The sequence below is a fragment of the Ornithorhynchus anatinus genome, chromosome 12 (assembly GCF_004115215.2).
Source record: "Ornithorhynchus anatinus isolate Pmale09 chromosome 12, mOrnAna1.pri.v4, whole genome shotgun sequence".
NCBI lineage: Eukaryota > Metazoa > Chordata > Mammalia > Monotremata > Ornithorhynchidae > Ornithorhynchus > Ornithorhynchus anatinus.
The window spans coordinates 21,779,408-21,796,461 of NC_041739.1; the positions used below are offsets into that span (position 1 = coordinate 21,779,408).

At 40.3% G+C, this 17,054-nt stretch overlaps 1 protein-coding gene across 4 annotated transcripts in view; it reads left to right on the plus strand.

Annotated features, from left to right (window-relative positions):
* Positions 1–17,054, plus strand: part of LRBA (LPS responsive beige-like anchor protein) — a 552,105-nt gene that overhangs the window by 97,133 nt on the left and 437,918 nt on the right. For all 4 annotated transcript variants that reach the window (XM_029076638.1, XM_029076639.1, XM_029076640.1 and 1 more), the window contains exons 23-26: positions 10,877–11,911; positions 12,972–13,147; positions 13,898–14,051; positions 16,352–16,532. In XM_029076638.1, coding sequence (XP_028932471.1) covers positions 10,877–11,911; positions 12,972–13,147; positions 13,898–14,051; positions 16,352–16,532 — 1,546 coding nt within the window. The remainder of the gene's footprint in view (positions 1–10,876; positions 11,912–12,971; positions 13,148–13,897; positions 14,052–16,351; positions 16,533–17,054) is intronic.

Sequence of the window (17,054 nt, forward strand, 5' to 3'; positions counted from 1 at the left end):
CCTCGTTTCCATATGTTAATTTCAAAAAATGTTTACTTGGTTTCCCTATATTTGTCGTCTGAGATTTTTTTTTGTCAGAACCTGTCTTTGAAAGTGCACTGATCTAATCTGAAAATATTCAGTAACTTCTTTTAAATGCGAAGAGATGAAGGGGGGCAAACAAGTAAAGCAATGTTCGTGCCACCCAAATCTTCGACTCTCCTCTCACAAATAGGACAATCCAGATCTTTGGTTAAAAACAGGAAAGAAGTGAAAAATGACCGAAAAAGAGCCAGGTTTCATTTTTTTTAATCACTCAGGTTAAAAGAAAATCATGAATTAAACAGAATATTATACAGGATAAAACAGTTTTGAAAGAAATGCAATTATTCAAGATATTCAATTATTTCAGATTCTCTACAATACTTTGACATGATGTTAATCATTGCATGTATAAACCAATTTTTAAATGGCAAATTTCAATCTCGCCGGCAAGAAAGACATGTAGGTAGGAAATTATGACTAAATATGTAGTGATGCTTATTTTTGGAGCCTTGTATCTAAATATTTTAAGTTTGCAGAGAATACCCGTTATTATTTCACATTAAAAATAGTAACATGCCAAAAGAAATTGCACAAAGAAAAGTTAAGCCTATCCAAGGCAGGGCACATGTCTGCTAATTCTGTTGTACTCTTCAAAGGATTCAATACAGTGATCTGCATATAGTAAGCGCAAAATAAATACAATTGATTTATTGATCACTCTCATATTTGGAGGTATTCAGCATTCTCATTGAGTTTCATTACATTTTTCCCCTAAGATATTTTCTTGTTGCTTTTTTACTAAAAAACAAAACTCAAACCTCACATTATTTATATTTTTAAACTGGGTTTTAAAGAAATAATTAGTTGGTTGAACTATTAGCTAAGCATTTCTTCTTGGCCATTAAGAGCAGGAATTCACTATTTTAGAAGGAACAAAAATAAGCAATGGACATGCTGACATAGCATCCAGCTGACCTAACTCAATATATGCCTAATTCTGACAGTTTTTATGTAGGTAAACAGATTGGTAGTTAAGTATATCGAGTTAAGAAAACAAGTGATACCCCATTTTAGAAACCCAAGATTATCCACCAAGCCAAGCTCGTTTCAAAATTTAGCATATATTAATTTAGATTTGGCAGTAAGATTGTGAAGCACCACAATCTGGAAAGTTCTTATTGGCTGGAGTTATACTCTTGCAGTTTGAGGGGGCTGAGGGCTGGATTTGCCCATGTGGATATTTACATGTTTGTTTGCTTTTTAACACCTCCAACATCCTTGTTTCTAGAATTAGGCATTGAAATTAGGAAAAATTGAGATTTATGTCCAGAATAAGGGAATGAATAGTATTTAAAGTAGCTAAAAGTCTTATGTGGGCAGAGAGCACATAGGTCTCTCAACTCTGTTGTACTCTCCCAAGCCCTTAGTACAGTGCTGTGCACAGACTAAGTACTCAGATACCATTGATTCATTAGGTCTACTCTTATTCCAAACTCATCGTGTTATCCTGGTCCAGTATCACTGAAAAATTTTTTATGAGAAAACTCTGCATCTGTATGATTATTTACAAATACAGTAACTGAAATTTAGGAAGCAGATTGGTAGATTTCTTGTTGAGGAAAATATCCTTCTGTTTACATTTATGGAAGACATTTCTTTTAGATCATTAAGATAATGTGTTTATCATATGCATCGAGTGCTGTGTACTACACTTTAAATGCTTGAAATTTGTTGCTGAATTGTACTTTCCAAGCGCTTAATACAGTGCTCTGCAAACAGTAAGCGCTCAATAAATACAACTGAATGAATAAAAAAATACAATGGAAGCAAAGAAACATTTCCTGCTCCAAAGGACCTGACAGTCTAGAAGGGCATACAGACATGAAAGCATATGCAAACTTGTTAATAGTAATAAATTGCTATTAATAAATTAATAAATACAACCACAATACATAAAACCTGGAGATCTATCCAGCACTAGTTGCTGACATAGCCCAGCATCCAAAAGCCCTACCCAACACAGTATCCATTTGCTGCCAGAAAAGCAATTCCTTGTCTTCCTTTTTGGTGTCCTTTCCTGTTCTGAACAGTTGCCCTCCTCCTCCAGTCTCCTGACTCCTACCCTCGCTAGCCTGCTTACCCTCAACCCCCTTCTTTAAAAAAAAAAAAAAAAATCAGGTCACTCCGCAAGGACCTTATTCAAGCAGTGCTGAAAAAATTCACCTCCCTCCTAGCATCTAGTGGTTAAATCCCAGTAGCCTCAGGATGGGTGGGAGAGGGCAGAAAGGAGGGGTGCGGGGTTGTTAGCAGCTGCTTTAGGGGATTGAAGCCTCTCTAGGACCCGGAGCAGGAGCTGAGCAGAGACCAGGGAATGGCTGCAAAGACTGTGACATCCAGATGCTGGGAGATAGAGAACAATACCAGAGGGTAGCGAGGCAGCTGGGTCAAATGGAACTGCCTCCCTGTCGTTAGAGGCAAGGTGGTAAGACCAGGATGCAAACACCTGTTGGGGGAGGGGGTGTCGTGGGTAGTGGTAGCATTCTCTCCTGTGGTAGTGGTCATGGTGCCTGGTTTGAGGTGGGGGGGCCCTCCATCCTTCACGGATTTACAAGAAAATAAATATGAAGGGATGAGAGGAGCAGGAGTAACCTTGGGGAAGAGGATGTGTGATTGGGGTATCGTGTCAGAAATGTCCCTGAGAATAGTAGAGGGAAGGAACAAGGGAAGGGGGTGAGTGGGAAAGATCTTTAGTTTAATATTTAGTTACCTGCAGGGCCCAGTTTTGTCCTATTTAGTTCTGGACCAACAAGTGGCATTTAAATCCATGGGGAAATTTATTTCCAAGTACAGCAATGCACAATGCGTCCACACTTTCGAAGACTGTCTTATGGAACTATCCGGGAGTTTGTCTTTATTTGGAAAGGTAAAGAAGGGTACAAATAAATGCGTATGTGGTAGAGGTGGCCATTTGTTTGACATGAGTTTGGGTGCTGGAAATTTCACCGAGAGGGCTAATTGGAAGAGGTGGAATTTTAGGAGGGTTTTGAAGGTGGGGAGAGTTAAAGTCTGGAAGATTTGGGGGCCCTGAGAACTCCAGTCTTGGTGGAGATGGGACTAGAAGCAGCATGTGTAGAAATGGGCAAAATGAAGTTTTATGAAGTTGGGTAGTTCTGAGAGGAAAACATTAATGAAAAGGCATTTATTGTTTTTTTCCTTTGACCTCCTGCAGAAACATATGGGAAATTTGAAGGGTGGGATATATTAAAAAACTATTTAGAACACATCAATTAAGTAATAATGAGTGGTTGAGAAAGAGAAACTAGGAAGAGATTGACCAAGTGGATTGTATAGTATGATAAAATAATTCTGCCTTCAGTGTGGTGAATTTATGGTGTATTTATTGAGTGCTTACTGTTTTCAGGGCACTGTACTAAGCGCTTGGGGGAGTATAAACAGTAATATAACAGATATATTCCCTTACAGTGTAGAGGGGTAGACAGTAATATAAATGAATCAATTTTGGAGATATACACAAGTGCAGTGGGACTGAGGCGACTCAGAAGGGAGTAGGAAAGAGGAAATGAAGGCTTAAGTTAGGGAAGGCCTCATGGAGGAGATGTCCCTTCAATAAGGCTTTGAAGATGGGGAGAGTAACTGTCTGTTGCATATGAAAAGGAAGGGCGTTTCAGGCCAGAGGCAAGATGTGGGCACAAGGTGGGTGATGAAATAGATGAGATCGAGGTACAGTGAATAGGTTGGCATTAGAACAGCATGGCTTAGTGGCCATAATCCCGGATCCACCACTAGTTTGCTGTGTGACCTTGGGTAAGTCACTTCACTTGCCTGGGCCTCGGTGACCTCAACTGTAAAATGGGGATTAAGAGTTTATTTACCCCAGGGCTCAGAAAGCGCTTGGTACATAGTAAGCGCTTAAGTACCATGATGATGATTATTATTAGGAGCAAAGTATGCGGCCTGGTTTGTAGTAGGAGAGTAGTGAGGTGAGCTAGTGAGGGAAGGTGATTGAATGTTTTCAGGATGAAGGTAAGGAGTTTCTGTTTGATGTGGAGGTGGATGGGCAACCACTAGAGGTTGTTGAGTAGTGGGGAAGCATGTCCTGAATGTTTTTATAGAAAAATAATCCAGGCAGCTGAGTGAAATTTGGACTGGAGTAGGACGAGACAAGGAGGAGGGTGATCAGCAAGGAGCCTGGCACAGTAATCAAGGCTTGGATGAATGTGGTAGCAGTTTGGTTGGAGAGGAAAGGATGGGTTTAGCGATGTCCTGAAGGTTGAACCGACAGGATTTAGTGATAGATTGGATATGGGGATTAAATGAGAGCGAGGAGTCAAGGATAACTCCAAGGTTACAGGCTTGTGAGACAGGAAGGATGTTGGTGCTGTCTACAGTGATGGGAAAGTCAGGGGGAGGACGGGGAATGGGTGGGAAGATGAGATGGTCAACAAATTTTTTTCCTCAACCTTACTATTCCCCAAGGTGAATAGCGGCGTGGTTTAGCGGAAAGAGCACAGGCTTGGGAGTCAGAGGTCGTGGGTTCTAATCCTGTCTCCGCCGCTTGCCAGCTGTGTGACTTTGGGCAAGTCACTTAACTTCTCTGTGCCTCAGTTACCTCATCTGTAAAATGGGGATTAAGACAGAGAGTCCCACGTGGGACAACCTGATCTCCTTGTAGCTACCCCAGTACTTAGAACAGTGGTTGGCGCATTATAGTAAGTGCTTAACAAATACCATAATTATTATTTCTTTCATAGGTAGCTGAGAATCCTCTCATCTTTATTAGCTTGTCATTTTTGCTTCAACATGCCAATAGGTTAATTTGAATCATAAGGGAAGGAGCCATATTGAATGTTGATTACTAGTTTAAGCAGTCCTTCTATTTCTTACTTGTGCTTATTAATCAATCTGGTGGGAATGGAACTGGAATCTGCCGGTGTTGTTGCCTCTAGGTAGTTTGTTTTGTTTTGGGTGGAGAATGAGGGGCAAGTAAGGTGATTTCCTTAGCTAAACTAAAAGCTTTACTTTCTAAGAGGAAAGAAAAGTGAGATTAATTTAAATGATTAAAAACAGAAGAGGAATTTGAGGGTGTAAGTGAGAAATAATGGTGCCTTCTTGAATAGTTTACTGAAGAACAATGTTATGATGAAGTTTGGTAGCCCAGAAACTGTCAGTTATTTGGTGTCCTGTTTTCCACTAAAACAGCTTAACAAAAAGTTGTATCATGGTTGGACTGCCTCTTCTTTCTCTTAAAATTATTCTCAGACAAACACAAATATATTTCATGTACATTTTGTTAGGAAATATTTCAAAATGGTTAAAAGCCTCATTTTACATTGATGAAAATATAAAGCAGTCTTAACCTGTTTCCATGTTGTATGTTAATCTCTTTGTCTGCTAATTAGTAAATGTTGAATGTCAAATTAAGTTAAAATTAATGGCAGAGGGAATGTTGTAGTTATTAGCTCATAAGTGTCTTTAACTAGTAGTGCGTAGAGGTGCTTTCCAAACATTGCAAACAGCTATAGATTAGCCATCAAATGATTGTGAAGATTAATGACTGGCCTTTTAGCTGGCTAATTTAGAACAATATCTGGTAATTAATTGTGAATTATCAGTTTACAGTTACAAATGCAGATGCCTAAAGGAAAACAACAATAACTTTAAAGCCTTAATGTAGGTAATGTCAGAAGTTGACATTTAGCTTTTAAAACTGATCAAGAAATTTTAAATGGAAAAAAAAAAAGAAAGAAAACCACTGGCATATGGCAAAAAAAAAAAATATCCTTGAAGTCGAATCCAAGGAAAGGGAAATCCAAGTGGCACATCTGCAAGGAAAAAACAAAGTATCTAGTACTGGGGAAAAAACCGTTTAATTTTCCTTTACTTTTGACATATTATTTTGTAAATTAGTATTCTGTATCATTCTCTAGACTCTGAGCTCTCATTGGGCAGGGATTGTCTAATGTTTTTTGTTATTTTGTACTCTCCCAAATGTTTAGTCAAGTATTCTGCACATAGCGCTCAGTAAATACCATTAATTGATTCCTGATGATTTTTTTTAATGGCAGTAAATGCTTACTATGAACCAGGCACTGTACTCAGCACTGGGACTGATACAGCCTAATCAGGTTGGACACAGCCCTTGCCTATGTGGGGCTCACAGTCTTAACCCCATTTTAAGGATGAGGTAACTGAGACACAGAGAAGGAAAGTGATTTGCCCAAGGTCACACCGGAGACAAGGTGGCAAAGCTGGGATTAGAACACAGATCCTCTGACTCCTAGGCCCATGCTCTTGCCACTAGGCCACGCTATTTATTATAAATATCCAAATGTTACTGAGAATAGATAGAATGCATTATTTGTGTGCTTGCCTGTAGCTGATCCATCTTGAAAATATCCAATTAATGTATATTATGCAGCTAGGAGCAACTACATGTGTTGCACATCTGTACACATTAGCTACTAGGATTTTGGTTGTTTATCCAGTGCTTAGAACAGTGCTTTCCACATAGTAAGTGCTTAAATACAATCATTATTATTATTATCAGAAACTCTTGGAGGATTCTGGTGTCTGTGGCCTCCGCCCCTCCTGAGAAGTGAAAGAAGTGGTGGGAATAACATTAGATCCTGAGCCCTTCAGGGTGAAAAAGGGAGGGACTTTTCTGTGACCTTTGCCTCCTTCTTGCTGATTTACTTCCCCTTGCTGACTCTATCAAACCCTGGCTGCTAGCACAGCTCCTTCCTCTCCCCTCTAGACTGTAAGCTTGTTGTGAGCAGGGAATATGTCTCTTATATTATTATATTTTATTCCCCCAAGTATTTAGTACAGTGCTCTGCGCACAACGCTCAATAAATACAGTTGATTGATTCTCTTCGCCAAATCTGAAGGCCTCTACTCCATGCATATCCTCTTAGACCTCTTAGCTGCTTTTGACTCTGTAGACCACCCTCATCTCCTTGAAACGTTTTCCAAGCCAGATGTACTGGCACTGTCCTTTCTTGATTCTCCTCTTTATCTCTCTGACGACTCCTTCTCAGTCTTGTTTTCTGGCTCTTCCTCTACCTCCCACTCTCTGGCAGGAGGGGGTCCCTCAAGGCTCAGTTCTAGGTCCCTTTCTATTCTCCCTCTAAACCCACTCCTTTGGAAAATTCATTGACTCCCATGGCTTCAATTACCATCGCTATGCAGATAATTCTCAAAGCTACATCTCTAACCCTAATTTCCCTCCTTCCCTACAATCATCCATTTCCTTCTGCCTTCAAGGCATACCTACTTGGATGTTCTGCTGACCCTTCAAATTAATCGTGTTGAAAACTTAAATCCTTATCTCCTCCCCTCTGCCCCCAAACCCCTGTTTTTTCTCAGTACTGTAGACAACACCCCTACCCTCCGTCTCACAGGCCCTTAAGCTTGGCGTTGTTCTCAACTCATCTCTCTCATTCCATCCACATAGTCACCAAATCTTGTTGTTTCCACCTTCACAATATTGCTAAAATCTTCCCTTTCCTCTCCATCCGAACTGCAACGATGATGATTCATGCACTTATCCTATCCCACTGTGACTACTGCATTCGCCTCCTCCCTGACCTCCCAGCCTCCTGTCTCTCCCTACTCTAACTATACTTCACTCTGCAGCATGAATCAGTTGTCAACAAAAACATCCATTTCGTCTCCCCATGACTCAAGAACCTCCAGTGGCTGCCCATCCACCTGCATCAAATAGAAACTCCTTTCTATTGACTTTAAAGCACTCAGTCAGCTCCCCCCACCCTACCTCACCTCACTAATGTAGTACTACAGCCCAGCCCGCACATTTCACTCCTCTGGCGCCATCTTACTCACTGTGCCCCGATCTGTCTTGCCACTGACACTTTCCCCACATCATCCCCCAGCCTGCCACACCCTCCCCCTCCATGTATGCCAGACTACCACTCTCTCCATCTTCAGAGTATTAATATGGTCAGCCCAGGCCCCAGGAGATAGAGATCAGAGCCAGACAGAGCAATGAGGCAACCACTTTCAGTGGAGCTGCCTCCATCCCTCTAAGGCAAGAGGACAGGGCTAGATCCTTGGTGTCAGACTATCAGGAGCGGAACCCTGGAACCATTTTCCTTCCCTTCTCTTGTTGGCAGTGCCTATGGCTTAAGTGGGGCATCACACACCTCACATATTCATAAAGCAAAAAAAATAAATGATTTAGTTGAGATGAGCTGAGGAGGCGGGTGAAGAGGATGAGATTGGGGTGCGTGAGTTCAGAAAAATCAATAGGAATAATAGAGTGGAAGGGTTGAAGCTTGAGGGGTGGCATGAAGGAATTCACCGTGGCATAGTGGATAGAGTATGGGGTTGGGAGTCAGAAGGACCTGGATTCTAATCCTGGCTGCTCCATTTGTCTGCTGTGTGACCTTGGGCAGGTTACTTCACTTCTCTGTGCCTAAATTACCTCGTCTGCAAAATGGGGATTAAGTTGTGAGCCCTATGTAGGACAGAGACTGTGTCCAACCCAATTACCTTACATCTATCCCAGTGCTTAGAACAGTGACTGGCACATAATGTTTAATAAATACCAGAATTACTATTATTATTATTACCTGGAGGTCCAGATCATCCTATCAGGGTTGGTTTTGGAAAAGGGAACTAACAAATCAATATGTATCTATGAGAAAACATATCCCATAGTGTGATGGCCTCACAATTCATCCACGTTTTCTGGAAACATGTTACGGATGTATCATTGTATATGCCTAGATTTTGGCATTTGCATTTTGAAATGCACAATATTATTTGAAAATATTTTGGAGAAAAATTTCAAGGCACAAAATGGTGGCAGTGTCTTCTTTTCATGGACCTTACTATTTTCTACCTGATTTACTGTAGGGCCTGTCTAATGCTGGAAATACGGCAGGTTAAGTGCTAAAAATGTTCCGTGAAAAGTTTTCTCAAAGTGAGTGAAGAACCGAATCAAATATTGATCTACAAATCCCACAATTAATATCACTGTTTTTTCTCATCTTGTAGGCTAAAAGATTGTTTTAAAATCAGAGTACCTTTTTTATTTCATTGATTTGAATGAACTAGAGGATTAAAGAAAAGCAAAACATTATCTTTTTTCATAAGATTAGAGAGGAGTCATTTCCTAGGGTTATTTCTAGTCTTTTCTCTATAGTACTTTCTGCTTTGGACTATTTCTTAGAACATTGTAGTTACAGGTATTCCAATACTTGTAACATTTAATTGTGAGGTTTTTTCAATGGCCTACAGTGTTTTAGTTTCAACGACCATTGATGAGTTGAGCATTTTTTACCATGTATATTTTTCTCTAGAATTCAAAGCAAATAATTGACATTACCCACAGAGATATTCAAGCAAAAACATTGCCTAGCTTTGTGGAAGTAACTACATTACATTTGAATGCTATTTATTATCATGAGTGACAGATCAAATTATTGCATTTGGGAAAAGTAGTAAAAAATACAAATTAAGGAAATTAAATGGAGTGAAGCAGACAGTAACTATTCACTTTTGCAGGCAAAATTAACAAAATAAAAGGTTAGAAACTATAGCAGAGAGACATCTTAAGGGCCTTAGTGAACCTTGAGTCAGCAACGAGGTACTATTGTTTACCAAGCAAATATGATACTGTGAAGTATTAATAAGAGGACCTGAATAATGGTAATCCTCTTTTAGAGGCACTGAGGCTCTACAAGTTAGGAAAATACTTGGAGAGGGTCCTGATGAGAACCACAAAAATTACTAGAGGTTGAAAAATAAAGGTAAAGGATTTTGATTCTCCAATCTAGTCAGGAAAAGCCTGCAGGATTACTTATTGTTGAAATATATGAAGAGTTGCTAGTACAGTGCCCAATAAATATTGTTGCCCGGCTAGCTGGAGGAAGATAATCATCTGCTTTTCCTTTTTACTGATGGTGAAAAAAGAAATAGGTTTGCATTTCAGCAGGGTTAAGCTGCAGAAGGGCCTATCAGGCTGGGCCAGAGCAAAGTTGCTGTGCTCTTTGTTATCTTAGGTCGTTTTGCCTCTGTGTATTAAATAAGATCCCTCCATGTGCCCCGCCACCAGCCTCCCAGCATACCGTTTAGATCGTGAATCCCCTGTGGGCCAATGACTGAGTTGTCTTTATTCTTTTTTACATTATTTCCTAGCTCCTTATGCAATGCTTTGCACACAGTAAGCACTCAATAAATTTAGAAGGTGCCACCGCAAAGAGTTTTGCACATGCAGAAGTCTGAGTAAGTTCATTAGAGGTATAAATCTCAGCCCTACACAGGGTAGAACCAGACAGACCTGATTCCTTGTTGGGAGTTGGGACAAAAGAACATTGATGGATTGGATTGGGCCATGAACTTTAGACTCTCGTGTGGGCTCTGCATTTTAGACAGGTTTGTTAGATCCCAGAATAATTTGGGAGTCCGCACTGTGGTATCATTTTCTGTAGATCTCCAGGGATATTTGTACATATCCTTACCTGCTAACCTCTCTGATATCAGGAAGTTTGATTAGAGAGCTTCTTGAGTTCTCTTACTACCTAATAACTTGTGAGAATTTTTTCTACACATAAATGTCTCATTCTACATTTTTAAATTTTTGACTAGGTACAGCTTGCACTCTCCCAAGTGCTAGCATTCTCCCAAGCACTTAGTACAGTGCTTTACACACAGTAAGCCCTCAATAAATCTGACTGAATAAATGAATGACTAGGATCAATCCTAGGATATAATGTGAGCTAAATTGGGTTTACATTATTGCAGTCTCCCTACATTGTGTTAAATGAGTGGCCTTTGTCAAATAGTTATAATCTTCTTTTCTGTTTAGGTCTCCTTTGAAATACACAAAGAAAACTTGTCCAATAGCTTTAGGGACTTCCAGGGAAGAGCTGGTGAAGAAATGGGCCTGGCTCCCTCAAGCCCGGCACTATCCACCTCTAGCAATAGCCGAGCAGTTGAAGCTGCAGAAGGGTTCCAGAAATTAGAAGTGAAAGACTCTATTACCGCTACATTAATTGCTGGAGATAATGACAGAGAGCTTCAGAAGACTGAGTTGACAGAATCCTCATCCCATGTTGAACTACAGAGGGATCCTTCATCCGATGAAGAGAGGAAACCGGAAATAGAAAGAAGTCAGCTGGCAGAGAAAGTCTGTTCAGATGCAACACCGATAAACGAAGCTGGGAAAGGAGTCGTTTCCGAAGTAGCTCCTGATGTTTCTCTTGATTGTGCTGAAATGTTAGGGCGGGAAGTGATTGCTAATGAAGTGACCGGAGCCCCCCGTATCGCTTCAGTGGAAGAGGTTTCAGAGGCGTCTGAAATATTAGCTCAGTCCATCTTAGAGGAGGACACTCTTGCGGAGCTCCGAGAGGATGGTGGCCAGGCCATGGAGCAACCTGAGGAGGACAGCTCATCTTTTCCTGTGAAAAATCTCGATTCCAAAGCCAGCGATGAAACCTGTTCACCCAGGACGCATAGCGAGTCAGTACCGCCAACAGATGAGTCTATTCCCGACAAGCAGTCGGACGCTCCGGCTTTGGAATCCAAAGATTCTGAAACCTTAGATAGAGTACTTGGGTCAGCTGCCTCACTAGAAGCCAGTGCTCCCCAGGGGAAAGAAGTGATCACCCATACAGAACTGAATCAGACGTTGGAGGAAGAGGAGGGAAAGGCAGCTTGCAGTGCTAGTGAGACAAAAGCAACTGTTGATAATGGCCATGTAAACAATTGTGAAATTTTTGCAACCTCTGAGAAAAAAATTGCCAAGTTGGATGTTTCGAATGTGGCTTCAGATACAGAGAGACTGGAATTGAAGGCTAACGTGAACGTGGAAGGTGCCCAGTCTCAAAAGCCCCTACCTGAGGTAGTATTTGTTTACTTCTTGTGCACAAAATTAAGTGGGTAATTTAACAAGGCTCTCCATAACACCATCAACTTATTATGAATTTCATTCATGTTTAGGTATCATGTGACTGGATAGAGTTTTAGCTGAAATGACAGAAACACATTGACACCTCAAAAATTAATGTCCAAATCCATGAATTCCATGATAATTTGTTTTACTTTAATTTTTTTTATGACAACTCTCAGAATGCACATAAATTCTGTGTGAAATTGAGACTGTAAAAAATGCCTTGTGGTTTCTAGGAATTTTACTTTTAAGAAGCAAATTGTTTCCAAGCCAAATTAATGATCTCCATCCTTTTCAAATGGAAGAGAAAATTAATTCTCCAGATGGATTTAGATTGATAAGTTTGAGTTAGGTATCAAAAAATAAGATGATGTTGTTAAAAATGAGATTGAAGAAATTTAGATCACTTAGGAAAAAAATAGTATTAAAGGGCAGGAGTTGCCTGTTCAAGGATCCTTCAAATGATCTTCTTTGGTTTGGCTCTAAAAGGCACTATACTAATGGCGTGCACACTGAATTAAAGTAAGCCTTGTATTTTTGCCTTCCCCATTTTACTGTGCTGGCACCATGGTCTCTTACAGTCCCAAGACCACCTGCATTTTCATGGGCAAATGAATAGGACAAGTCTATAAAAGTTGCTGGACTGATATAAAAAAATACTGAAACTATGTGATTTAAAAAAAATAAAATAGAGGCACTATTTTCAGGTCATAAAGCTGATAATGTATCTGAATATTAAGGCAAAGATGAGCAGATTTGTTTAAAAGTAGTATAATTTATAGGATAGAGTAAGTTACCTATATTTAGGTCTTAACATTAATCATTGATATTTGCTTATTAAAATAAATACTTCAGAGACACAATAGGAATATGTCTGGTGAACATGAACTTCATCATAGTAGCCTAAAGTAATTTTCTTGTAGCCTTTGTGGTGGGGCTAAGGTTTATCTTGCTAGAATCTGTGTCTGAGAAGGAAGTCATTTCATATATATCCTGTATTTTCTGTACTTAGACATCAAGACAACAAGAACAATCAGGTCACGAGATAGCAGCAGCATCTAACGGACAAAGGAGAGATTCTAGGTCTACTATGTTTCGGATTCCTGAGTTCAGATGGTCACAAATGCATCAGCGGTTGCTTACAGATCTGTTGTTTTCAATAGAGACAGATATACAGATGTGGAGAAGGTTTGTCTTGTACTTTGCTTCCAAGATGTACACTACCCATGTCATGTATTTAACGAAGAGGCATGTTATATTGCTGAGGTTCCACCTCATCCTACATTTTTCCAATAAGCTAGAAAATTTTAGAGCAGATTGTGTATTTAATGTATTTAATGTAATAGTTACGTGTTATAAATGTAGGATTTCATTTATTCCCCTTTCTGCTCCAGGTGTAAAAATATAAATGCTAAAGACTTTCCTAACTGTAGAATTATTCTATGAAAACCAAGCGTAATGGTGATGCCATGTGTTTGAATGTAACTGATTGGCCGCATTCAGTTAGGCTCCCATATGCTTCCCATGCCATCACAGATTTTTATTGACTTGAAAATTTCCCCCCTGCATTTTCTATGATTGCTAAGAAGGGTATTTTAAAAGAGTTTGAAGAGTGTCCTTTAGTCAGTGAGTTTTTTGTTCCAAGTATGAAGGTCAACACTGATGCACAGAGTAGGACTGGAGTGCAAGCAAGATTTTGAAATGGTTCAGCACACTAGTGAGTATGAATAAAAAACCTTTGACTTGGAGTTATCCATTGCATCTCAGGAAGCTTCCAAGTGGATGCTTGATAAACTACAATTGTTCAGCTGGGGCCCTGAACTTTCCTCAGTTTTTAAGATGACAGTATTCCAAAACATCACCCTTGCACTTCCCCTCACAAAACCATGCTGTGACTTCAGAATATTGATCAATAAATATAATTTTATTTCTGGGCAGCCATTCTACAAAGACGGTTATGGACTTCGTAAACAGCAGTGATAATGTTGTCTTCGTACACAACACAATTCATCTCATCTCTCAAGTGCTGGACAATATGATCATGGCTTGTGGTGGTATACTGCCATTGCTTTCAGCTGCTACCTCTGCTACAGTAAGGACTTCACATTTTCTTTATTATTATTATTATTAATAACAATAATACTAATAATGGTACTTGTTAAGCTCTTACCAAGCACTGATCTGAGCACTGGAGAAGAGGCAGGTTAATCAGGTTGGACACAATCCCTGTCCCACATGAAGCTTGTAGTCTAAGTAGAAGGGAGTAGGATTAACTTTCCATTTTACAGTTGAGGTAACTAAGGCCCAGAGAAGTTAAGGCCCAAGGTCACACAGCAGACACATGGCAGAGCTGAGATTAGAACTCAAGTCCTCTGACTTCCACGCCTGTGCTCTTTCCACTAGCTCCTGTTGCTCCTCTGGTGGACAGTGCTTGGGAATTGGAACTTCCTCATGAGTCGAAAGTAGAGACTAATAGTCCTTGGATGCTGACACTGGCCCACCTGAACTGTAATTCAATTCACCATGAAACAGTTCACCAGAAAGATCCTAGATCAGTATAGAAGTGTGTTGTCAATATCTGAGATCTCTTAAGAGTGAGAATCTTCTAGCAGTGATAATTCCCCAGAGTTAATTTAGGAAAAAATACTAGAATTATTATTATTATTATCATTGTTATGGCTGCTGGGCGAACACACTCCTTTTACCAGTCATCTGTTCTTTTTCCTTCCTACTGCCTCTTCTACTTATTATCCAGGCTTCAACTTAACCCTTCTATTTCTCTCTCACGCTTTCATTTCCTACTCTGTCTCACTCATCCACCTTTTGTCTTTTCTTTTTTCACTCTTTTATTTGCCTACATCCTATTTTGAAGGTATTTAAGTTAATTCTAATTTGTACAGGGTAGGGGTGATGGGCTGGGATATTTTAGCTAGAATATCTGTGATGTTACATAATGGCCCTAGCTTTTGTGGAAGTTATAGCCTAGCTATGTCAAGTGCTTAGTGGGAGAGAAGGTGAAGAGAGAGCCCCTCTGGTAGTTGAGCCATATATGAGTGGGATATGTAGGGAGTAAGAGATTATTTCAGCAGGTATAGAAAGAAGTAGTTGTTACAGAGAATGGGCTAGTCGTCTTAGAGCATAAGTCTGTGTCATCTTATACCAAGAGGCAGGGCCAGAGCTAGAACAAGGCAAGTGGCAGTGAGATAGTGTGAGAGTTAGAAGAGGCCATTTGCCAAACACCTGAAGTGTCCCGCCTGGGAACCACCACTTATTGGGTTTTGAAAATCTCGATGGATCATATTCTTCCTGACTTAGGGTGAAAAAGAGATGTTTGTTTAAGAAGTAAAAATGGCTGTATTTAGATCTGCAGCTGCTCCATACTAGTTCTGGGCTGCTGCAGATAATAGCACGACTCCTCACACCACTATTTTATTCTGCAGTGTGCAGGGATTGTTCTTTGGCTATATAGCAGTCTTAGAGCCAGATAGAAGCTCAGCAGATGGAAGTATAACCACATCTGCTTCTGGGATGCATTTTGACCACTTCTAGACTTGAACACTAAGAGGAAAACTAGACTTCTGGAAGCTAGAAAAGTATGGCATGAGGCCTTGAGACCTGAAGTACCTGGGCAATAGTGGTGAAAATAGTGGTGAAAAGGTTAGGCTGGGACTATTGGAAAATCAAGGACAATGTATTAAGGGAACATGGAGTGGATATATTTAGTGGGAGGCAGAGTCCAGGGGTACCAACAATAATGAGTGGCATGGTAGTTTATCAATGGGAGTTCAGTCTAGATGTAAAGTTTATTTTCTGCCTAGGAAAACTGTGGTGATAGAGCATAAATGGAGCAGGTGATTTTGGATCCTCTTTTCCTTTCTCTGCCAACCACTCTGACAGTGTGGCCCCTCATCCCACCCCACCATGCTTCCCTTTTCCACCCTGTGGCCTCTCTCTGAAATTGTACATTTTTTCTGTTCTAAGGGTCAGAGAGAAAGAGAGGTAGTGGCCAGGGGTTGCAGTCACACTGATCTTTTTCCTTGATCCTGCAGTGGCTGCTGCTGTGGAATAATCCTCACAGCTGGAGTTGAAAGATATGCGTAGGCCACATCAAAGGCCTTCCATTTAGCGTGTCCCCTGAGGGGTGGCCTTGTTTGGGAGCTAGACTAGGCCACCTGGGAGGAAGAAGAGACATTGAGCAGGTTCAACTTGGCTACTCCATTCCTGCCCTCTTCCTTGGCTAGTCCTAGGCCCGCTTCCTACTCCTTCCTCACCTCCCTGCCCCATTTTGTCATGTAATACTCCAGAAGTGGGAGTGGTCTTCATGATTTGTCTTTTATAAAGTTTAGGTATTGGGGGATTCTTCTTTGAATATGAAATTTTGCTCTCCCACAGCATGAATTGGAGAATATCGAACCAACGCAAGGTCTTTCGATAGAAGCTTCCGTGACATTTCTCCAGAGGTTAATCAGCCTTGTAGATGTGTTGATTTTTGCAAGTTCTCTAGGCTTCACTGAAATTGAAGCTGAGAAAAATATGTCCTCAGGAGGAATTTTGAGGCAATGTCTCCGGCTTGGTAAGTGAAAAGCAGGAAAGATGAAAATTGAGGTTTTATTTTGATTTTTAAAAAAATTTAAGCTAATTCTATTAAAATTTTCATTTAGTGTGTGATTTTATTAAGTAGTTATTAAAAAGTTGCTGTCATGTTGTCCCAATTAGAAAATGACTTCTAATGCTCTTTGAACACTTCCTTTGTAGTTCTGATTTAGCAGCGTTTTGAATGTAAAACTTAGATTAGAATTATAAAGGAATGGCTTTTACTTTGCCTAGCAGGCTGCCTACCAAGTTTTTAATCCTTGCCAGGCCACACTTCTGGATACACTCTGGATCGAGAAAGGGTTGCTTGAGAGGCAGAACCAGGCCTATTTACACCTACAATAGATCCTAAGTAGTGCTGAGCCTGACAAAAATGAAATCAACAAGCCCCTCAAACTGTAGCCCTCCACTGTGTCTGGGCATGGCAGGTGGGGATTGCTGACTGATTACATGTCACTCAGAGTCAATTAGGAGCCCTCGTCGATTGAAGTGAAGCTGTTCT